The following is a 20,263-nucleotide window of genomic DNA, read 5'->3' on the forward strand; positions in this document are numbered from 1 at the left end:
CTTAGAACAACTTTAGGCACACCTTTGCCATATCAGAAGTTATTATATGAGCAACACTCAGTACTTCCTAGGCTTCTCCACTCTGCTTAGGCATACACTTCAGACATATGTTTGTATGCATGGTATCAAGAAACATCTTAAAAAACAAATACACAAGCAACTTTAAATCTTCCTCTCCCTCAGCTGCTACCTGGTAACAGCCATTCTTGCAGGCGGCTTCAGTCGGGAAATGGAAAGCAGGCCTCATTCCTTCAGCAGAGCTAATGGTGACCCTAGTTACCTTCTCTTCCTCTACTCTAGACCAATGGATGGCTGCTTCTTCTCTGTACACATCTCAGATACCCATTCTTTTTCTCTTTCCCTACGCAAAGGTATCTCTACAGCTCCATTTTTGTTGCTTACTATTCATTCTCTACTCTTTACAGACCTCTTTACACCTTCATACTACCCCTTTTTGTACCTTCACCACATAGCAATATCTTCTTTGAACCTCTATCTTGCATCTTCTTTTGTTTTCCCATTCCATATGTCCTTCTATATGCCCATGCCTCTGCTAATCATTTTTCCTACACTCCATAGGTCTCCACACCGCCATCTCTCTGCTATCCCCTTTTCCACATCCCTCAGGTATGACTGCCTGCACTTCCTTCTTCTCTGATTTCCATAGCTCCTTCTGTACCATAACAGGTCTCTCTGTACCTTTCTCTCTTAAGAGACCAAAGGGGGGAAAAAGTTAGAAACTATTTTTGATATACTTTCTCAATTTAATCTCAATTTGTTCTCACTAATCTTAGCAGCAAGGCCTCCAGGAAAGAACAGGTGGATTGTGCAGTATGGCCGAACGCAACAGGCTGGAAAAACTGGTGCAAGCTCCACCATGTGTCTCTGAATCCAGCGACGGATGTTCGGGTTCCAAAGAACATTTGCAAACCGGAACAATCACTTCCAAGTTTGCGGTGTTCGGGACCCAAAACATTTGTCTTGCAAATCGTTCAAGATCCAAGGTACGACTGTATATGAAATTGCACATACAGAACAGACCATATACAAATTATAAGGGATTTCCTTTCTTATGTAAGGCAATATAAAATAGTGCATAATAGTACTGAGAGCCTTGAATACTGTGGATGGAAAATGGACAGTAGGCAGATGTAGATTTCCCATTTGTCTTGTGGCTCTACATGTTTTTGCATTAGTTTTTGCAAACATGCAGTTTTTGCATTCTATACAATTCCAACAATAAAGAGATGATTTTGTTAATAGAACAGTTTTGAGAAGTCTAAGTAGAAAAAGTTACTTCTACACCTCTGACATCACTTAAAATGTATTTAGTTGAACAGAAGGGCTTCTTCCGTCTGTGAATGGGAATACACAATTCAGCGCATGCTCCCACAGCAAGGATGTTTTGTGACAACACCCCTACTTCTCACTGCAGTCTGCCATGCCACCTCTTACATTGTTCTAGGTGTCCCCCATCAAGCAGGTACACAGGCAGCTGATGGGGAAGAACTGCTGAAAATCAGCTTCTGCCCACAGGAGTGTCCAATTAGCAGATTTCTGTCAAATACCCATATCTAATAGGGCTGGGAGATGTATCAATATATCATCCAAAATCAGTCTGAAGTCCACATTATGGTAACAGTTTCATAATATTACCGTACCTTGGAAGTCGAATGGAATCCGTTCCAGAAGTCCTTCTGACTTCCAAAATGTTCAGAAACCAAATCACGGCTTCTGATTGGCTGCAATCAGAAGCTGCGGAAGCCCTGTCAGATGTTCGGGTTCCAAAAGAACGTTTGCAAACCGGAACAATCACTTCTGGTTTGCGGCGTTTGGGAGCCAAAACGTCCGAGACAACCAAGATACAACTGTATACAACATGGTGATATATTGTGAATTGTGATGTGCTATGTAAAAAAAAATAATTGTGATGTGGATAAAGAATCATAGAATTGTAGAGTTGGAAGGGATCATGAGTGTGGCCAGTCATCGCTTTTCTCATGAATCCTGCAGCCCCTGTTGCTCTGTACTTTAAAATAACAGTTGTAACGATAAAGATAAGTAAAAAATGTATCCGATTTAGACCCCTAAGTAGTAGCAGTTGCCAGGACATTACCCCATTCGCCTCTACATAGTTCCATCCTTATTTCAGACATTGTGATAGATCTGTATATTGCAATGTTTATCTGGCAATATATCATGATATTAAGAACCAGACATCGCTCAGCCCTAATATCCAGCTGATAGAATTTTAATATATAATCAGCTACAAACAGCAACAATGTTATAAATACATGATTAGAACCAGAATAAATTTGTTGAACCTGAATCTCACTGAAATATAAGGGACAAGTTAGTCAAGATTAACTTGTCCCATATATTTCAATGGGATCCAAATTCAGTGTGCTTATATCGAACACCTATTGCTCTCCTTCCTAATCTGCACATTCGGCAGGCAAGAGAGGAAGGTCAGACCTGACAGAAGAATAGAGCTGAGCAGAAAAAACACCTTCACGCAATCCAACCCTCCTAACAGCTCAGCAGAATGTGTTTTGGGTGTTGGATTGCTGTTAATCTGGATCCAACCCACATCCAAAGGCAGCCCTGTTTAGGGAACTTTTTAATGTTTAATGTTTTATCATGTTTTTAATATTCTACTGGGAGTTGCCCAGAGTGGCCTGGGAAACCCAGTCAGATGGGCAGGGTATAAATAATAAATTATTGTTATTATTACATGCTTTAAATTGGTCAGGCTAATATCTGCTCCAAAAGAATCTCAAAATCAAAGTATTGAATGAGATTGTGCTCAAGGTACAAAGATATCTCAATCTACTACTAATCAGAAAGAACTTACTCCAAGCGATTTCTCAACTTGAATAATATATAGCCTCTATAAGTTACCCTGAAATGATGCTTTGGTGGTGGTTCCATAAAAAGAAGCAGCTTACATTAGGATAATTTTTATTGGACCACTTTGCTGGCAAACATGCAAGAATGTGCTTAAAGCAAAGCAAAATGTTTCATTAAAACCGGTAGAATCTGCTTGTATATTGTAAAGATTTGCAAGAGAAAAGTCCAGAAAAAAGCAAGCAAGGAAATTCCTAGTGGTTGTCAATTCACTTACATTTCATTGGGTTTACAAAGTGGAAATCCAGAAAATTAATAGGGTTTACACACACACAAATCTTTGTGTATTGCTTTTTTGTGTGTTTAGAAATACAGCACTATTAAAATCCTCTCACAAACATAATTTGTAAAATTCCCAACAGGATTAAAGATACTAAATTTAATCTTAAAACAAGGTTTATGAGGATTTAGGCTTCCAAGATTTATACATTCCATTAACAAAGGCCAAAACTAACTAATTGGCTTTAGATGACAGTTGCATAAATATTAGGGCAGAACAGAACTGTGTTGAAGACAAATGAACTGCTGAATTGGTCTTCACCACCACATAGGCAGGAATCTCAGGAAATCTATTCCCTATATAAGTGGGTTTTTTTAAAACTTCATTTCCAAAGCTGAACCTTATTATAAAATAGAACAACTGAAACAATTACAAAAGATGTATGGAGAAATAGCAACACTGTTGGGCTTTATGTACAGGCAAAGAGAAGATGACAAAGATCATGCCCATAACTGCTCACCCATTTAATCCAAATAGTGTAATGGTGGTAAATTGTATGGACTGTATCCAACTTCAGTAATACCCAGAGCAGACTCACTGAAATTAATGGGCATGGTTAGCATAGGTTACGGTAATTTCAAATAGGCATACTCCAGAGTAGAACTTAGTCAATACAACTCCTTGCTATAAATATAGAAACAATTACATTCTAACGACTAAATATGTCAAAAGTACAGATACCAGGGTGAGATCATGCAAATGACAACAGTGATCTTTAATAATTAGTTAGAAGATGGAATTTTGGTAGTCATGGTTTCTCACCCCTACATAACTAGCTTCAATTATCTGAAATCACTTCTTCTACACAATAATTAAAAGGTATAGGTGTTTGTCCTACTTTCTGCTCACACTAGTAGCTGTAACCCAACAGCTACGCTAATCTGACCAATAATAACCTCCCATTGCAAATGTTTGATGCTTTTCAAATACAATAAAGGAAGCCGCTTTTCACAGTGTAATTTTATTTATATTTCTAGTTAGCTTCAAAAGCAGTGTTTCTGAACACAGCATGAATTGCTTTTGATCAAATTTTATATTCTTTCACATTTTACCTACAACTTCAGGCATTTCTCACAACAGCTATATTGTCTTTGGTTGTGACCTAAAAATAACATTGAAATCAGCATATTCTGCTTCACCTATTTGTTTCATTAGTATCTCACCTTTGTCCCATCATGGAAAAAAATCCATGCTACAACCATTTTCACATATTTTAAATTTATTAAAATAAAAATTTAGAACACAGTGAGTTTTATCCCATTTTAATTCAACTTGGAGCTGGCCCACTGACATTAATGGACATGGCTAAATTAAGTTTCTAAATTTCAGTAGGTCTGCTCTGAATAAACTTCACTGAATACCCAATATTCAAAATCTTACATGTCTGGATGAGCAGCAATTTTTAAAAGCTGTCATTTATAAATTGTTAAACAAAACAAATTCATGTGCCACTCATAAATTACTAACACTCAAGTTCTTTCTAAAATATATTAAAGGCTGATTTGATCCCTGTGCTAGCATTCAAATAGCACCTGAATAATCAATTCATATTTTGCATGCATTTTCATAAAAGCACTAACATAATCAGATTTGCTTTAAAAAAAGTACTACCAACTAAGTCAAAAGACAGGTTTGGGAATCTCAGTGGACACTGTGCAGACTCATTAAGTATAACCCCAATATTCCAATCCTCACCATTTCTACCCAGAAATAACTGCTACTGAATTCAATGGGGTTTACTTCCAGGTTAAGTGGGGGCTAAGGCTGCAGCCTAAAGCCTGGAAAGGGGATGTGCGATTTGTGCAATGGTTAAAACCCTACCCCTTTTCGGCGTTACCTTTAAAGCAAGGGATCCCGCTAAAAACACTTGCTTGAGACATCGCACAACAGCGAATCGGCGCCTTGATTCGCAGGAGGCACGTTTTCCCCTTTGCCTGCCCACCCCTTCCTTCCTTTTCTTCCCGCCGTAACAGAAATCCAGGAAGGGGAGAAATCTCATGGAACCCAAGCGCGCGCCTCAAAACCGGAGAAGGGGAATCCCACCCCTCTAAACATCCCCCCCCCACCTGCACTTGAGTCATTCATATCGCTGGGATCGCCCTCGGAAATCAACGCTCCCCCCCCCCCCGACCCCACACACTTCCCCTTCTCTCCCCCTCAGAAGAAGAAGGGGGGGCAGAAAATGCTTTCTCTTCCTCCTCGAGGTACCAGGTAGTTCACCCACCCAGAATATGGCCTGGCCATTTCTCAGGCCGACAACGGCGGCTCCCAGGGGGCCCGTGAGGGCAGAGCCGGAGCCTCGCCGGCCAATTCCGGGGCTGGCGGCGCCGCTTCCTCCATACAGATATATTATGCGTCCAGCCGCCGGTCTCGCTCACCACATGCTCCCCCGCTCGGCCTCCCTCACCTGCTTGTTTCTCGGGTAAGGCTTCGAGGAGGCCGCTGCCAGGTGGTATCGCCGCGTCCGGATCTTCCCGCCGCCGCTTTCGTAGCCGCTGCCGCCGCCGCTTCCACCACCTCCTCCTCCTCCCGGAGCTCCGCCGCTTTCCCCCGAATCCATATTGGGACCTCTCCCGAGCCTTGCCGGCCTCCCTCCCACCCACCCGCAACCCGCACGCACGCACGCACGGCGCAAACAGAGAGGCCCGGCCTAGCCCGGCCACCCCCTGTGCGCGCGCCCGCGCGCGCGCTTTCTCTCCCCACTCACGCTTCTTTCCCTCCCTCACGCTCCTCTTGGCCCCCACCCCTGGCCCCAATCCCGTTCTGTGCTGTCACTGTCTCTATGGCGATGCCCCGCGCCGCGCGGCCTGCCTCGCGCCCTCACAGGATGCCTGCCTCCCTCTCTCGCTCCCTGGCTAGCGCGCGCGCGCGCGCCGAGTCCGTCCCTAGCCGCTCCACTTTCCCCTCCCTTTCCTACCCTTTCTCTCCCCCCCCCCTTCACCAACACCGTCACCGTCTAGCCCGCCCGAGATTCTCCCCCTCCTTCCTTTCCTCCCGACCAACCAGAGGACACCCGCCCGGACAGCTTGGCGTCACCAAACCGCGCGACCCGCCATCCTGCCTCATTCCAGTCGCCCGCCGACGGCCCATGAGCGCCCACGGGAAATGTAGTTTTGGAAATCCGAGGCTGCGCAGAGAGCATATGGACACACTCCGCCCTCTCGCGGGGTGGTTGCCGATCTGACGCATTGATGCGCCACAGAATCTCGCGATATAAGCCGCAGCGCAGGCTGGAAACTCGCTATTCTGGAATGAACATTATTTCCAAGGCGCCTTTTTTAACCCTTACAGGGCCGGAGATTACATGTTCATGGAAATCTAAATCAAAAGACATTGCCTCACCCAATCTAAAGCTCTTCTCTCCTTGCGTTAGCAAAAATTCAGAGGAGAATCTATTGCAGCTATCAAATTATGGGCTGATTTAACCCAGCCACTATCTGAAATACTTAACAGTGGTAATTTGGAAAGTCTTTCTCTCCATAGGACAACTGGATCCAATAAACTAGTATCTTGTTAAAGAGGTCAGCTTTGACAGATTAGCTTCAACTTGTAACAAGGAGGCTGGTTTACCATTTAGTACCTGAAATGTTCTCAAGTAATAATTTTGAATAGATTCAGTCCTTTAAATCCATGTCGCTGCAGAGCTGTGCTCCACAGAAGAGCTGTCCCACTGGAAAAGGATTAAGAGAACTCTGTGTTTACTATTAAGGGAAACTTGTGGCAAAACTAACGAGTTAGGATTGGTTATTGATAGTTGCTGGAAGTAAATCATAAGGGAACATGAGATGCATAGGATTGCACTGAAACGTGTATGTAGCCCAATCCTCTGCATGTTTATGGCTTGTCAATTTCCACTGTAAGCAGAGTTACAACCATGACATGGAGCAGAAAGTACTTTCATTATACACTTTAACTAAGGATATGCAGCAATGCAGATTTTTCTAAGTCAACTACACATTTAACATTACACACGGGCAAGTAACACTATGGACACCTATTAGCATAAATGCCTACCAGTTAATTAAATTCAATCATCTCCCTCACATTGCAAAAGTCAGAGGTGTTGTAAGAGTTGTATGGAAGAGTTGTATGAAGCCAATAATAACTTAGATCTTGAATGGGGAACCTATGTTCCTCCAGCTGTTGGACTCACCAGTTATTCTGGCCAGGGCTACATCTTCCTCAATCCTTATTATAAAATATTCATTATCCCTCTGAAACACTTAAAAAGAAAAAATAAATTCCAGCCTGCTTCGATATGTGGCATTTGCACACAATATTTTTTTTTTTTGGGGGGGGGGGAAAGGTGCTTTGTATAATGAGCACAATCTCCAAAACAAGTTGATCAGTATGGCCTCAGGAACAGTGTCACTTTGTATTTTTGCAGAGGAACAAGGAAAACTGCTCCACTCAAATCTCACATTCTCACAATAAGAATAAAGTAGTCTTACTCCTAAGGTAAGGACCTGTAATGTGAATATTTTTTTCATCCCTTTGCTTTTGATCTTTACTGGCAGATTCACTTCCACAAACACACAACTGCTTACTCTTGAATGAATGGTGAAATCACGAAGGTTCGTTTAAAACTGTATCAGCTAGCCAATGGGATTTTCATGTTGAAAAGGCAGCCCAACTCTGGTTAGTATGTGGACTAAGGGGCAACAGTTATCTCCATCAGGACCTGTTTGTAAATTTTGCCCTAGAATCTGGCCAGCCACCCTGGAGACAGTATGGGACTACACTGCCCTTTGTTCTTACTCAACAAATAATGCATTTCCTTACATCATTAGGAAAGATTATGCAAACTACACAACAGCAACAAAATAAATCAAAGACCTAAGGTCCATCTAGTTCAGCACTGTCACCAGTCTTGACCAGCCAGGTAAAGGGACCACACCCACAGAAGCCCCAACCCTACATTTTGGAAACTAGATCACATACTTAGTAAGGTAATGACAGGTTCCAACTGACATGTTTGCAGAAACAAAGTTTTATTATTTACATAAGCAAGTCTATCTTTAGACTAACTCTTTACATTTCCAGAATATTTACATGATTTCAAGATACCGAGTGATGAACAAAATGACAAAGGCCATCAAAGCATAGCAAAACAAAATCCAACACCGTGCTTAAAAACTTAGGATCCAAAGAAATGTTGAAGAAATGTCAATTTAGCACCTTGGTCATAATAGTCATGCTATGGTGTTAACATAAGACACTTTTAGAAAGCAGTAGGGATCTCAGAAGTGACTGTATCCAGAGGTTGCCAATGACAGCTCATAAGTGTGTCAAAGAGTTCTTCACTTCTCACCATAAATTCTCTGTTCATTCTGTGAACGTCTATGTTGAGCTGTGGATCTGTTTAAGCAAACAAAACATCAGTGAGCAAGGAATCAAGTAAAACAGCTACTATATGGGGGGGGGGACTTTGGAAAATAGTGTTCTCTGTCCATTTTCTTCTGTTCATTTTTTACAGAACAGCTTAAAGTACAGAATGCATTCTTATCAAAAGCTCCATAAAATGATTTTTAAAGAGTTTAATTTTCAGATTCTCTAGTTATTAATGACTTTTGTGTAATTTGTGTTATGTTATTTCATAAAAGGGATAAACAGGGCTTTCTTGACACTGAACAAAATTCAGAGATCATCTTTAAAATAGCAGTGGGCTTCCACATGTACACTAGAATACTTTTAAACAAAGTTACCGTATTTTTCGCCCTATAGGACGCACCTAGTTTTTTTTGGGGGGGGGATAAAAAAATTATCCCCCCCCCCCAGCCGCGGCTTCAGCGCACCCCGCGCTCCGGGCAGCAGGTTGCGGATATCTGCCCAAAGCGCGGGGCGCTCTGCTTCAGCGCGCCCCGCGCTCCGGGCAGCAGGCTGCTATCCGCAGCCTAGGGAGCCCTGAGGGAACTCCCGCAGGCTCCCCAGGCTTGCGGATATCTGCCCGAAGCGCGGGGCGCTCTGCTTCAGTGCACCCCGCGCTCCGGGCAGCAGGCTGCTATCCGCAGCCTACGGAGACCTGCGGGAACTCCCGCGGGCTCCCCAGGCTTGCTGATAGCTTCCTGAAGCCTGGAGAGCGAGAGGGGTCGGTGCGCACTGACCCCTCTCGCTCTCCAAGCTTCAGCGAAAGCCTGCATTCGCCCCATAGGACGCACACAGATTTCCCCTTCATTTTTGGAGGGGAAAAGGTGTGTCCTATAGGGCGAAAAATACGGTATATAAAGAAGGAGACATTGCATATTATGTTGTATCCTGCAGTAGCTACATTGCTGGAGAAAAATTCTATACTGCATGCAATCTTATTTTTATGATGCTCATATTCAGTAAATTTCCAACAAAGCTTGGCTGCAGTGCTATACAAGCCTACCTGGAACAAGCTCTGTTAAACTTATTTCAAAGCATGAATGCAAAGGATTGTGCTTATCACACTGGAGTGGGGAATCTGTTTCAATCTGAGGGCTGCATTCCCTCAAGGATAACCTTCCTGGGACTAAATAGTGCTAGCATGGCAAAAGGCAAACAATGGCGATGGAGTAATAAATATGACACTACAGTACACTACTTTCCAGCTTTGCAAAAGCCAGAGGTTCCCATGCTCATCACACATCTCTCCATCCTGTGGCCAGATAAGCAAGAGACATCACCGTAGTTCAAGGACACATTGCAACCAGGCAAAAAACACTCAAGGATAGTACACAGCCTCGGAAATTCCCAAGGCCAAGGGCCTAAAGCAGGGGTCAGCAAACTTTTTCATCAGGGGGCCGGTCCACTGTCCCTCGGACTTTGTGGGGGGCCGGACTGTATTTTGAAAAATATAAATACCCTGCAAGCCGGTTCCGCAGCTGCCTCCGGACCTAGAGGAGGAACGTACTCTGCACGCGCTCAGGAGCGCGTCTCGGCAATGGCCGCTCACTGACGTTGTTGACAAGCGGCAGCTGCTCCATCGGCCTGTCTCTGTGGAGCTCCCAGGCAGTGTGCGCCATGCGTTGTGGCCCGTCGTCCAAGGCCAGGTCGGTGGGCAGGCCACGCATGCAGAGCACCGGGTAGGTGGCATGCAGCTCGCCCTCCAGCGCAGCTGCCGAGCTCGCCAGCAGCAGCAGCGCCAAGCAGGGCACCAGGTGCAGCGCCAGCCTCTCTGTCCATGACCACATCGGGTTTACCTCAGTGCGCAGGCGGCAAGGCTTCGGATTGGCTGCAGGAACTTCCTGCAGCCAATCTGAAGATGCGCCCGTGTCGCCGCCCGCCCAGAAGCCATGCCAGCGTTGCTGAAGTCAGTCCCCGCACAGCAAGACGTCTGCAGTGTGTGAGGACTGACTGGGTGGGCGGCAGGGTCTGCAGGCTGGATTTACGAGCCTGGGGAGGCCGCATCTGGTCCCTGAACCGTAGTTTGCCAACCCCTGGCCTAAAGGACCACTTTGATTCACGGGAGTTTCCCACCCCTGCTGTAAAACAACATTTCAGATATTTTCTTTGGAGAGCAGTACATTTTGCAGAATGAAAAAAAGGGGGGGGGCAACATCCAATTGTTATTTCCACTTACAGTGAGACTTACCCTTCCTCCACACACCCCTGCATACCCCTGAAATCTGCTTGAGGGTTGAGGGACCCTCTGGAGCAGACTTGGGGTACAGGGGCTGCAGAGGGAGATAAGGAAGAAGAATTCCATTGCAACTGCTGACACAATGTTGGATCTTGCCTAACTAAGATGAGCATCAAAGTCCACTTGCATGTACTAACAATATCAAAATTACCTTCTGTTATTAGATCGTCATTCATAACCATAGCAGAGGTCTCCTGGGGGAGGAAAAACATGAATCATTTATCTAAAGAAAAAACATCTATCTGCTATTTTTGAAAAAGGAAGCGTTAAAGCACAATTGCTATAAACATTGTAACCTGATCCTCAGCTTCTTCCTCCACCTCCCTTTTTACTTTAAAGTCACATAAAGTTAGCGATTTAATGCAACTGAGCTGAGCTATATTTTGAGTTTATTGCATTTCAGTATAATGGTGAACAAACTCCAAGGGCTTGTCTCATCTGAATCTTACTCATGTTAAATAAGGACAATCAGTTAAAGAAATGAATCAAACAGAAACATGATCCATGAATACAGTATAGCTATAATCCTATATGGCTTGGGACCAAGTCTCACTGAACTGGACAGTACTTCATAGTAAACCTCTATACGATTGGTTACAAAAGTTCTTAAAGCCTAGACCTAGTTCAGCCAGCCCTCTCACTGTGTGTGTTTTAAAACAGCACAAGTTTACAATTACAATCATACCTCGGGTTAAATATACTTCAGGTTGCATTCCGTGGCGATCCGGAAGTTACTTCCGGGTTTCACCGCTCGTGCATGCGCAGACGCTCAAAATGACGTCACGTGCACGTGCAGAAGCGGCGAATTGCGACCCACACACGTGCAGACATGGGTTGCGTTCTGCTCAGGATGCGAACGGGGCTCCGGAACGGATCCCGTTTGCATCCAGAGATACCATTGTGTTGACAGATGTTTAAAAGCACCCAACAGCCATATTTAAGGTATATAGCCATTATTTCTACCAATGACCTTGTAAAAAAGCATGTAAGTATGCTCAAGTGGATACCTGAAATACAGCTGGATTCATAGCTTGCTGTCCCATATTTCCACTCGGTTGCATCCTTTCGTAAGATGCATAGCTGTAGTTGTAGTCATTATATTCAGCATTATAATCTCCATATTCAGCATTATATTCTCCATATTCAGGGTAGTCACCGTAGCGGTCGGCAAAACGGGAACCAAAGCGCTCAGCATAACGTTCAGGAAAACGGTCCCCAAATTGTTCAGGGTAACGTTCAGGAAAACGGTCCCCAAAACGGTTACCTCGTTCAAAACGGTCAGGACGTTCATAGCGATCAAAGCGTTCATTTCTCTCATAATTATACTGGCGATAGTAGTTTTGATAGTCTTGATAATAATCATTATAACTATAGGGCTGGTACCGCTGAAATTCTGCTTTCAATCTAAAACACAAGGCAAAAAAAAAAAGAGTACAAGTTATCTAAAGCATGAAATAAAACCAATCATGCCATGGAAAGTCTAGCAAAAACCACATTCCCTAGAAAAAGTTAACCTGAATACAGGGTCGAATCATAGTGCTAGGTCTCTCCTGCCATCTGTTCAAGGATTTTTCCTAGCGCAATGGAACATTCTCTCCCTCCTAATTCCCCATGCCCCCAATTTGTACTGGGGTTCCTCCAACTTACAGGAACAGATTTGGGAAAGGTGCATGGTGTACACAGAGGGAGAAAAAGGGGGAACGTCCTATTGTGCAAGCGGAAACCCTGAAAATACTTCAAGAAGAAGAAGAAGAAGAAGAAAGAATGAATCATGGCCTGTTTATGTGGTAATAATTATGCTGATTATTAGAAAGAAAAGCACAAAGATGTTGACAATTATGCAAAAACAAAACAAAAATAACCCTAGGCTCCAAAGTAATCATATGCAAATGATGTGTTTGTAAGAGATTAGTAAATTTCATGAGTTACCTTTTAGAAATTCCTAAAGTCAATCGGATTCGTTTTCCACCTAGACCAGGCGCATTCTGACAATCTTGCAATGCTCTCATCATATCACCTTCTTCAGAAAATCGGACAAAGCCATAACCCCTAAATAGTTTTAATACACATGTTAGTACATGTTCTAACACTCGCAAAGAAACAGAAAACATTCTATTAATATTCAATTCAGCAATTTAGTGCTGCAACTCATCAAGTTTACCATTTCTTCCCTTGGGTGTTCTGACCACTCTTCTGGGATATCCCCCCAGGAATCTTTTTCAGAATGATTTGTTAGGGTGTTAGGGTTTGACGAAATAAATCAGAATGCTATTTCTTTCAAATTTTATCAAACCCTAACACCAGGATAAACTGAAATTACTTAGCCTCTAACAATCATGTTTTTTCATAGGATCTTCATGCTTACTAAGTTCAATATTATCTAAGTAAGTCACTGGTCATGAAATGACACCCAAAAATTTTGTTACTGCATCACTGGTGGACTCCTTGATTTCCAGTGGTCAGTCAAATAAATTCCATTCCAAAAAATGTTAGCTGCAGACTACTTCTCTTTGGTACCTGTAAACTGGAGACATCTTACCATTCTCCTTACACTTGATTTTGATTAATGTTATCTTCCTTTCCTTATTAAATGCAACATGTGCACTTAAGATATGCAACTCCATAAATAGGTCAAGAAACTACTCTCGTTTGTTACATGATCATATAGAGCTATGACGTATTAAATCTGGATCCTATCAGGTTTCTCAAACTACAGCAGACCTCTCTATGTAAGTGTAAGCAGTCACTAAGCACTGCAGCTCTGAATTTCCCTCCCAAACATGCTACTTTTCGATTGAGATACCAGGTTCACACTATGAGAAAACTGAACACCATTAGTCTATCTTCTCTCTTCTTATTGGAGAATCCACATTTGTTTCTTGATGTGCAGAGCTCACTAAGTAAAGCTTTTGAGTGCCTCAGTTGTACACTGTTTCTTACTACCAATGCTTTTTGTTCTGTAATAAGTTACCTGGAATATCCCAGCAGATCTGTGGCCACTTTGCAGTCTACAGAAGATGGATACCTTTTGAAAAAGTAGTCATAGAGCAAGAAATCATCCACCTCGGGAGTTAACTCTCCTACAAATATTGCAAATTCTGGCCTTGTAAATTCTGGCCTAACAAATTCTTGCCTTGGAAATTCTGGCCTGTAAGAAATTGAAAGAAAAAATACAATTAGTCGTCTTGCAGTAAATGCCTCAGGGCCCTGTATCCACTAGGTTACTTTCCAGAGTGTATGCCACTCAAATACCTACCTAGGATTGATCCAGCCAATACTTGTTTGTCCTTGTCCATGGTGCATTCACAGGCACCATGCACAGAAGCAATTATCTTGATCATGTCTGAGCAACAATCCTCAAACCATTTTTCTGAAACTCTGCTTCAGACCAAACTGTCCGAGAGGCTGCTCCCCCAGCACAACCATCTTTCCAAACCACCCAAGTGAAAAATATTAAATCCATGAAAGAGGACAATTGCCTCCTCCAAAATAAAGTTAATCAGTACTTTTAAGCAGCTTGTGGGTTTTTATTAGCCTTCTCTGCTTACGGAGTCAAGATAGCAGTTCTCAAAGCTTAGTCCAAAGCAACCCTGCTAGCGTCCATGAGAGAAAATAGTCAATATTTTGGGTGAAATTCACTCTAGCACCAAACAGAATGTTGTCAGCACAAGCATTTATATGTGTTTTGTTGGGCAAGCTACACTATCCTCCTGCCGTGTGCTGTTCTGGGGGTTCTCCAGACCCTCCAGAGAGGATTTAGGGAAGGCACGGGGGAGCAGCCATGTTACACTAATGGGAGTCCTTGCACTGGCTTCCACTACCAGAAGGGGCAATTAAATCCAGCCCTTTATTTTCTTCACTGTTACCTCACTGCCATCAAGAGACATCAAGCTTACAAAATAATGTGATTCAACTTATATGGCCAAGCAGAGGCATATATTCAAGTGATGCAGAAAAGAACTAAAATTAAGCAAGTTTTCTGCAGCTCAAACTAGTTATTAATTTTATCTATTTTGTTATTACTGTTGCCTTCTCCCATAGCTGTGGCTTGAATCATTTGGAGCCTTTTGCTCTGCAAGCGCCTTTCATATTCTCTAGCTGGGTAATATGTAAAGAGGGCTGATATCTAGGAAATCTTGCATAAGCAGCAAAAAGATGGACCTATGATTCTGCTTCTTCTAGCTCTAGAACTCTAATCCTAAACTCTACATTTATATTCCCAGTTTAGAATGGTTTAAACTGAAGCAAGAAATAGGGAGAATGAGCATGACGGAAATATCATAAACATTAGCAAGCATGGATCAGGCAAACAACTCCCCCAAATGCTGTAATATTCAGCATGAGTTGCTTTGAGCAAGTGGGGCATATTCAAAAAAAAATTGCGCAGCCCTTTTTCCAGCAACATTTATCAGAGAATGCCAAGACACTCTACATATATCGTACCTACATATATTAGTCAAAAGCTAAGTATGAAAGAACCTTCAAGTAGCTTTATAGATAGTTATCCTGACAAATGGACACCAGTTGCAAGTATTTAACTAACTGTGGACAATACTATCATAAGGTAGTTTGGCTCTAATTACAGACCAGATTCTCTCTTGTTCTATGACCTCATTAAAAATAAAACTGAATTTGTGGAAATGAATGGGGCTTGTCTATATCCCGCGGTGAGGTGGGCTTCAAATTTATATCCAAAGTGTAATGCTATTAATGCTTTGTAGTGCCAAGATACGTTTACTGCCTTTCTAGCCATTGAGATGGCTGTTGTGATTTTATTCAACATGTGCCCTCCAAGATGAATACAGTACATGGTAAAACCTTAAGCATCAAAAGGTAAACATGGTACAAAAGATAAAGCAGATCTCAAATGACACTGAGAAAGCATAATCAGAAAACCTTTTGAGAAGCAGGGAACAAACCAACAGGGTACAATACTTGTGTATATTCTGGATGTCTATCATCAGACGTATCAGCTTTCATGCTGAACACAGAATTCTCCCGATAGTCTTGGAACCGTTGCCTGAAGCCTTTTAACTTGTTTCACTTTAATTACAAGTTCATATCCACTGGGCCTTTGAAAGCTACTAAATAAACAGCTCCATTAAAACTGGCTTATTTCTTTATTTAACTTTACAAAATATTTTTTTTCAGAACAGCCTAATGAGGGTTTTTTTGTTAATTTCGTGCTATTTGATTTAAATATTATTATATGGACAAGAGCCGGCTTTTTTCTTGTCAGTTTCAAGGTTTCTTCACCTGCTTGGAATACTAGTAAAATCTGGTCTTCCTGCTCTTGCTTTACTCTTTTTCTTCCGTTTTTTGTGGGGGGATCTCCACCACAGAGGCAGGCTTTCTTTTTTGGCCTTTCCCACTGTATCCTGCTAGAATGAAAAACAGTTATACAGTATTTCATCTCAATTAAATGCCTCCCTCCCTCTCCCGATCACCACCTTGGTGATTTCCCCATATTCACCTTTCCCTTGACAGAAGCCTGGGGTCCCATCTCTCCCTCCGCCTCCCATGAGGGAAAGCAGCCTCTGGGGAAAATGCCTGGCAAAAATAACAGAGCCAAAGGATTGTATGAAAAGCCATATTCCCCTGACTTGGTCAAGCTGGCTATAGGAGTAACTGCTTTTCACGCCAACATTTTGACTCCCCTCGGTTTCCTTAATTTAAAAAAAAAAAGTTAACCATTAGAGGCTGACCAAGCATGAAATTTAAGACTTGCTTTTACAACAGGACCCTGCTTTAGATCTCTCCAAGACTTGCCCAGAGACGCTACAGCAGGAAGAGGTCCAGTGTATGAGATGCAGGGCCAGGTCACCAATTATTATTTTTAACCTAAAAGGGGTCTTGGGCTCTTCTCTGAGATATTGATCAACACTGCCAGGTATTGGCCACTATCTCAGGGCAACTGTCTGGGGTAGACTGAATCTAAAGCGCAGCCAAAGGAGCTTACGTCAAGTTTTTACACTAGCAACATGCAAGTGAAAAAAAAAGCCACATCCAAAAAAAGAAACCAGCAGAGGCAGTTATATGGGAAGGAAAAGGGAAGGAGGCGGCAGTCGACCAGATAACAAAGGCAATATCCCTCACCATCCCTCACCATCGGGATAGAGATTAAACATTTTCATTTAAGGTTTACTTACATGGATGGTATCATTTCACTTCTAGCGCACCAGTTCAGGCATCCTAAATAGTGTGTGTTATAGGAAAGTCCCACCACAAGATCTCACTGTGCAACAGTGCAGAAAGCAAATCTCCTTGTTCTGCCCCCAAGCTGCTTCAGTTGACGTGATTAAGGATTCCACAGCAGGGGAGAACAATCTGTCAGAAATTCATCTGAGGAAAGCATAGGGCTAAAACCCACCACCACCGCCACTCCTCCCCCAGAAATCCTTGCTTAAGTTTGACATTTGCCAATGGCTCTGACCATGGCTAATGTCTTCCCCTAAGGAGCTATGAATGTGGTGTCATTCTCATAAAATGGTCTTACCTGGCTAGCCATTGTTAAAAATTATCTTCAGAAGAAAAATACGCTGCGGCTGCTCTTTTCGGTGCTCTGTTTTTTATAAAAAAAGAAAAGAAATGTGTAAGGTTTTTTTAAATGAAAAATAATCTGCCTTTAATTGCAGGACTGCTGCAAATGTAACCTAATGACTACTTAGATTTTGTGGCATTCCTTCCTTGAGGAATATAACAGTGACCAAGAATAATAGTAGGTACAGGTGAAATTCAAATCCAAGTTCATCAACTTCTGGAACAGATTTTCCAGACACGTGAACAGGGAGGAGCGGACGAAGTCACACTGGAAAGTGGAAGCTAATTTTTGCTGGCAGATGGACACTGTTAGAATATCACCCAATTTGTTTAGATTTTGTATTTCTTGGCCTTGACATTGAAAAACAATTTGATGGAAGAGTATACTTTTTTTGAAATGAGTAGTTTACCACAACACTTAAGGTTTATTAATTTTATGAAATTAATAATTTCTCTACCAACTTTCAACACTATAGTGTATTTAAGGAAACTCATAATAAAACTACAATTAATAAAATACAAAATCATGAATGAGGCCTAGTTTGACTCTTCCTGGTGAGGACACAGCTAGTATACTAGTTAGAGAAAACCCACCAAACCCACGAGTGTCTAACAGAAGTACCAGATTAAGAAGCATCCCTAAGATGCAAACTTGTTGCTTCAAGATGAATGCAACTCTACATGGGTATAGTCTCCTCCCAACCTGAAAATTAAAGAAAAATACATGCCCCTTTTTTAGGGTATGCTGTGCACTTTATCTTTTAAAAATGCTGTGTTTACCAAATTAACCAAAGCAATATTGTTATAAATTATCCCTTTATGTGCAGTGTCTACATTAAGACAAAATTAGTTTGGAAGTACTATATTCTATGTCAAACTGTAACGGTAACTTTGTTCCCAAGGTACAAGAGCACATCAAATCTGTAGATTAGCAATGCAAAATGTAATGTAAAATATGCATTCAGGAAGCTAATATATTGCTCTACTTACAAGATTGCTGACAGACATAACATCTTTAAAGACATGCAAATAACATGTTCTACAACTAGTTCTTCAAGCTGAATAATTTCAACTTACCTGTCACTGTCTACTACACAAACTGCCAAATAAAAATAACTCTGGATGCAGAAGATGGAGAGTACCAAAGTAGGGTGTCATCCAATGTATTTCGGGTTCCAAGTATCTTATGAATTCACAACTATTTTTGGTACTTTCTTCCTCCACAATTGCTAAACCTATGTTTTCACTACAATACAAGGAAAGAAAGAATTAGAGACACATGATAACAGTTTCATAGCAATAGGACTTATTTTGACCGAAGGGAGAACTGGGAGCCTTTTTGCTGTTTTGTACTGGTATTACAAATCTTTGGTGAGAGTATACTAAACTGGATTAAGTCTCAATGAAATCATCAAAACTTGTTTCCGTGATACTTTTCCAAACACAAAGCACACCACATAATTCTTACACTCAAGGATCATGCTCATAGCATGTATTTACATAAATTTTTAGAAGAATACATTCCCTAGGTAAGTGAGAAACCCCAAGTGTTGCATCCCATTATATCTGCACATGAGTGAGATGAATTTCTGTTAATGCAACAGAACTTCACTTTCCTCTCATAAGAAAATAAAAACCCTGTTGGATCAGACCAAATGATCACTTAGTTCAGCATTCTGTCCTTACAGAGAACAGTCAGGTGTTCATGGGAAGCCTGAAAGCAGGACCTGAGCACAACAATTCGCAGAACTGGCACCGACAGTAGAAAAAGAACAAAGCTAATTTGGTTCATTGCTATTGATAGCCTTATCCCTCCATGAATTGTCTAATCCTCTTTTAAAGGCATCCAGGTTGGTGGCCATCACAATAGGCTGCAGGAACTTAATTCCATGGTTTAATTTCAGAGCAAGATTTGAGGGGGCACATGGAGGAAGGTGAAAAACACTTATAAAGAGTTTAACAGATTTTGATTGCACCCTAGTAGTTTGGGCAAAATATAAAACAGAAAATAATTTCTGAAAAAGACACTTTCAAATTTTCAAATCTGAAAAATCCAAAATAAAGTAGTTCTCGCATTTTCTGTAACAGATGTTCAAGCGGAGGGGGGCGGCGGCAAAAAGTTGTGTTTCCCAATAGAAATATGCCTGTGTAATACAGTACTGTGATTTTAAAAAAATCAAAAAACCACCTTACCAGGTCCTTCGTTTTTCAACTGAAAATTTGATTTCGCCTAGAACTGTATGTTTAGCAAAATATATCTGACTATCTAGAAGGCGTCTCTGTCTTCCTTGAGTTTTAAGAGTTTAAAACGGGGGGGGGGGGGGAAGGTGCTTTACATTTCAATTCTAGACCCGCCTGCTGGGGCTTTTTAAAGTCCCATTAATCCAACGCGGCTCACTTTCCCCTAGAGACGCTCAAAAGTGCAACCGGGCTACGTCTAAAACGAAAGCCTTGGGCTGAGCCTTTGCAGAAAGCCCGATCCAACGGGCCCCCAAGGTTCAGGTGTCAGTCGCAAGCGGCACAGCCTGGACTAAGCAGGCCCAGGAGGATTGCGCAGCCCCTTGCGAGGGGCCAACCCGACAGCGAGCGAGCGGGCGGGAGAAGCGAGTCTCCCGCACGCGCCGAGGCCTCCTCACAGGGGCGGGGCTGGAGAAACTCCACGAGAAGAGCCGGGGGAGCCTGAAAACCACCCCCGGAAGCGCCGGAGTGAGGCCGTTAAGGAATGAGAAGCGCCCGCTCGCCACCCGCCAGCGCCACCCGCGCTCCCTCAGCCCCTCCGATACTAACGTCTCCGGCCTTCCTGAGAGCCGCCATAACGAGGAGTTCGGATGTCGCAACGCTCCCTTCCGCCGCCGCCCCGCCTTTTTCCTTCTTCTCCCGACGACTTCCGCCCAAGGCTGCCCCGGTGACTGCCTGTTTGTTTTACGTCCGGC

At 42.6% G+C, this 20,263-nt stretch overlaps 2 protein-coding genes across 15 annotated transcripts in view; both read right to left on the reverse strand.

The window, feature by feature from the left end:
* Positions 1–5,776, reverse strand: part of NUP153 (nucleoporin 153) — a 42,802-nt gene extending 37,026 nt beyond the window's left edge. For 3 of the 4 annotated variants that reach the window (XM_081015272.1, XM_081015271.1, XM_081015270.1), the window contains exon 1: positions 5,595–5,774. In XM_081015272.1, the coding sequence (XP_080871398.1) occupies positions 5,595–5,747 (153 nt within the window). In that variant the 5' untranslated portion in view covers positions 5,748–5,774. Of the gene's footprint in view, positions 1–5,594 lie in introns of all 4 variants that reach the window. The other variant, XR_013989183.1, reaches the window with a different exon arrangement.
* Positions 5,777–8,161: 2,385 nt separating this feature from the next.
* Positions 8,162–20,253, reverse strand: LOC308482012 (tRNA selenocysteine 1-associated protein 1). 11 transcript variants are annotated; one of them, XM_081014961.1, is made up of 10 exons: positions 20,118–20,253; positions 18,408–18,576; positions 17,287–17,352; positions 16,264–16,340; positions 16,047–16,168; positions 13,762–13,938; positions 12,720–12,839; positions 11,798–12,194; positions 10,942–10,984; positions 8,162–8,545 (listed from the first exon to the last, which is right to left on the reverse strand). In XM_081014961.1, the coding sequence occupies exons 4-10, from the start codon at positions 16,291–16,293 to the stop codon at positions 8,409–8,411; spliced, it is 1,026 nt and encodes a 341-aa protein (XP_080871087.1). In that variant the 5' UTR covers positions 16,294–16,340; positions 17,287–17,352; positions 18,408–18,576; positions 20,118–20,253; the 3' UTR covers positions 8,162–8,408. The 11 variants fall into 11 exon arrangements, with proteins under 11 accessions (XP_080871087.1, XP_080871085.1, XP_080871084.1 ...); XM_081014959.1 differs by having other exon boundaries at positions 16,047–16,171; XM_081014958.1 differs by having other exon boundaries at positions 16,047–16,171; positions 16,264–16,456.
* Positions 20,254–20,263: the final 10 nt, after the last annotated feature.

The sequence above is a fragment of the Podarcis pityusensis genome, assembly GCF_964106645.2.
Source record: "Podarcis pityusensis genome assembly, chromosome: 7".
Classification (NCBI taxonomy): Eukaryota; Metazoa; Chordata; class Lepidosauria; order Squamata; family Lacertidae; genus Podarcis; species Podarcis pityusensis.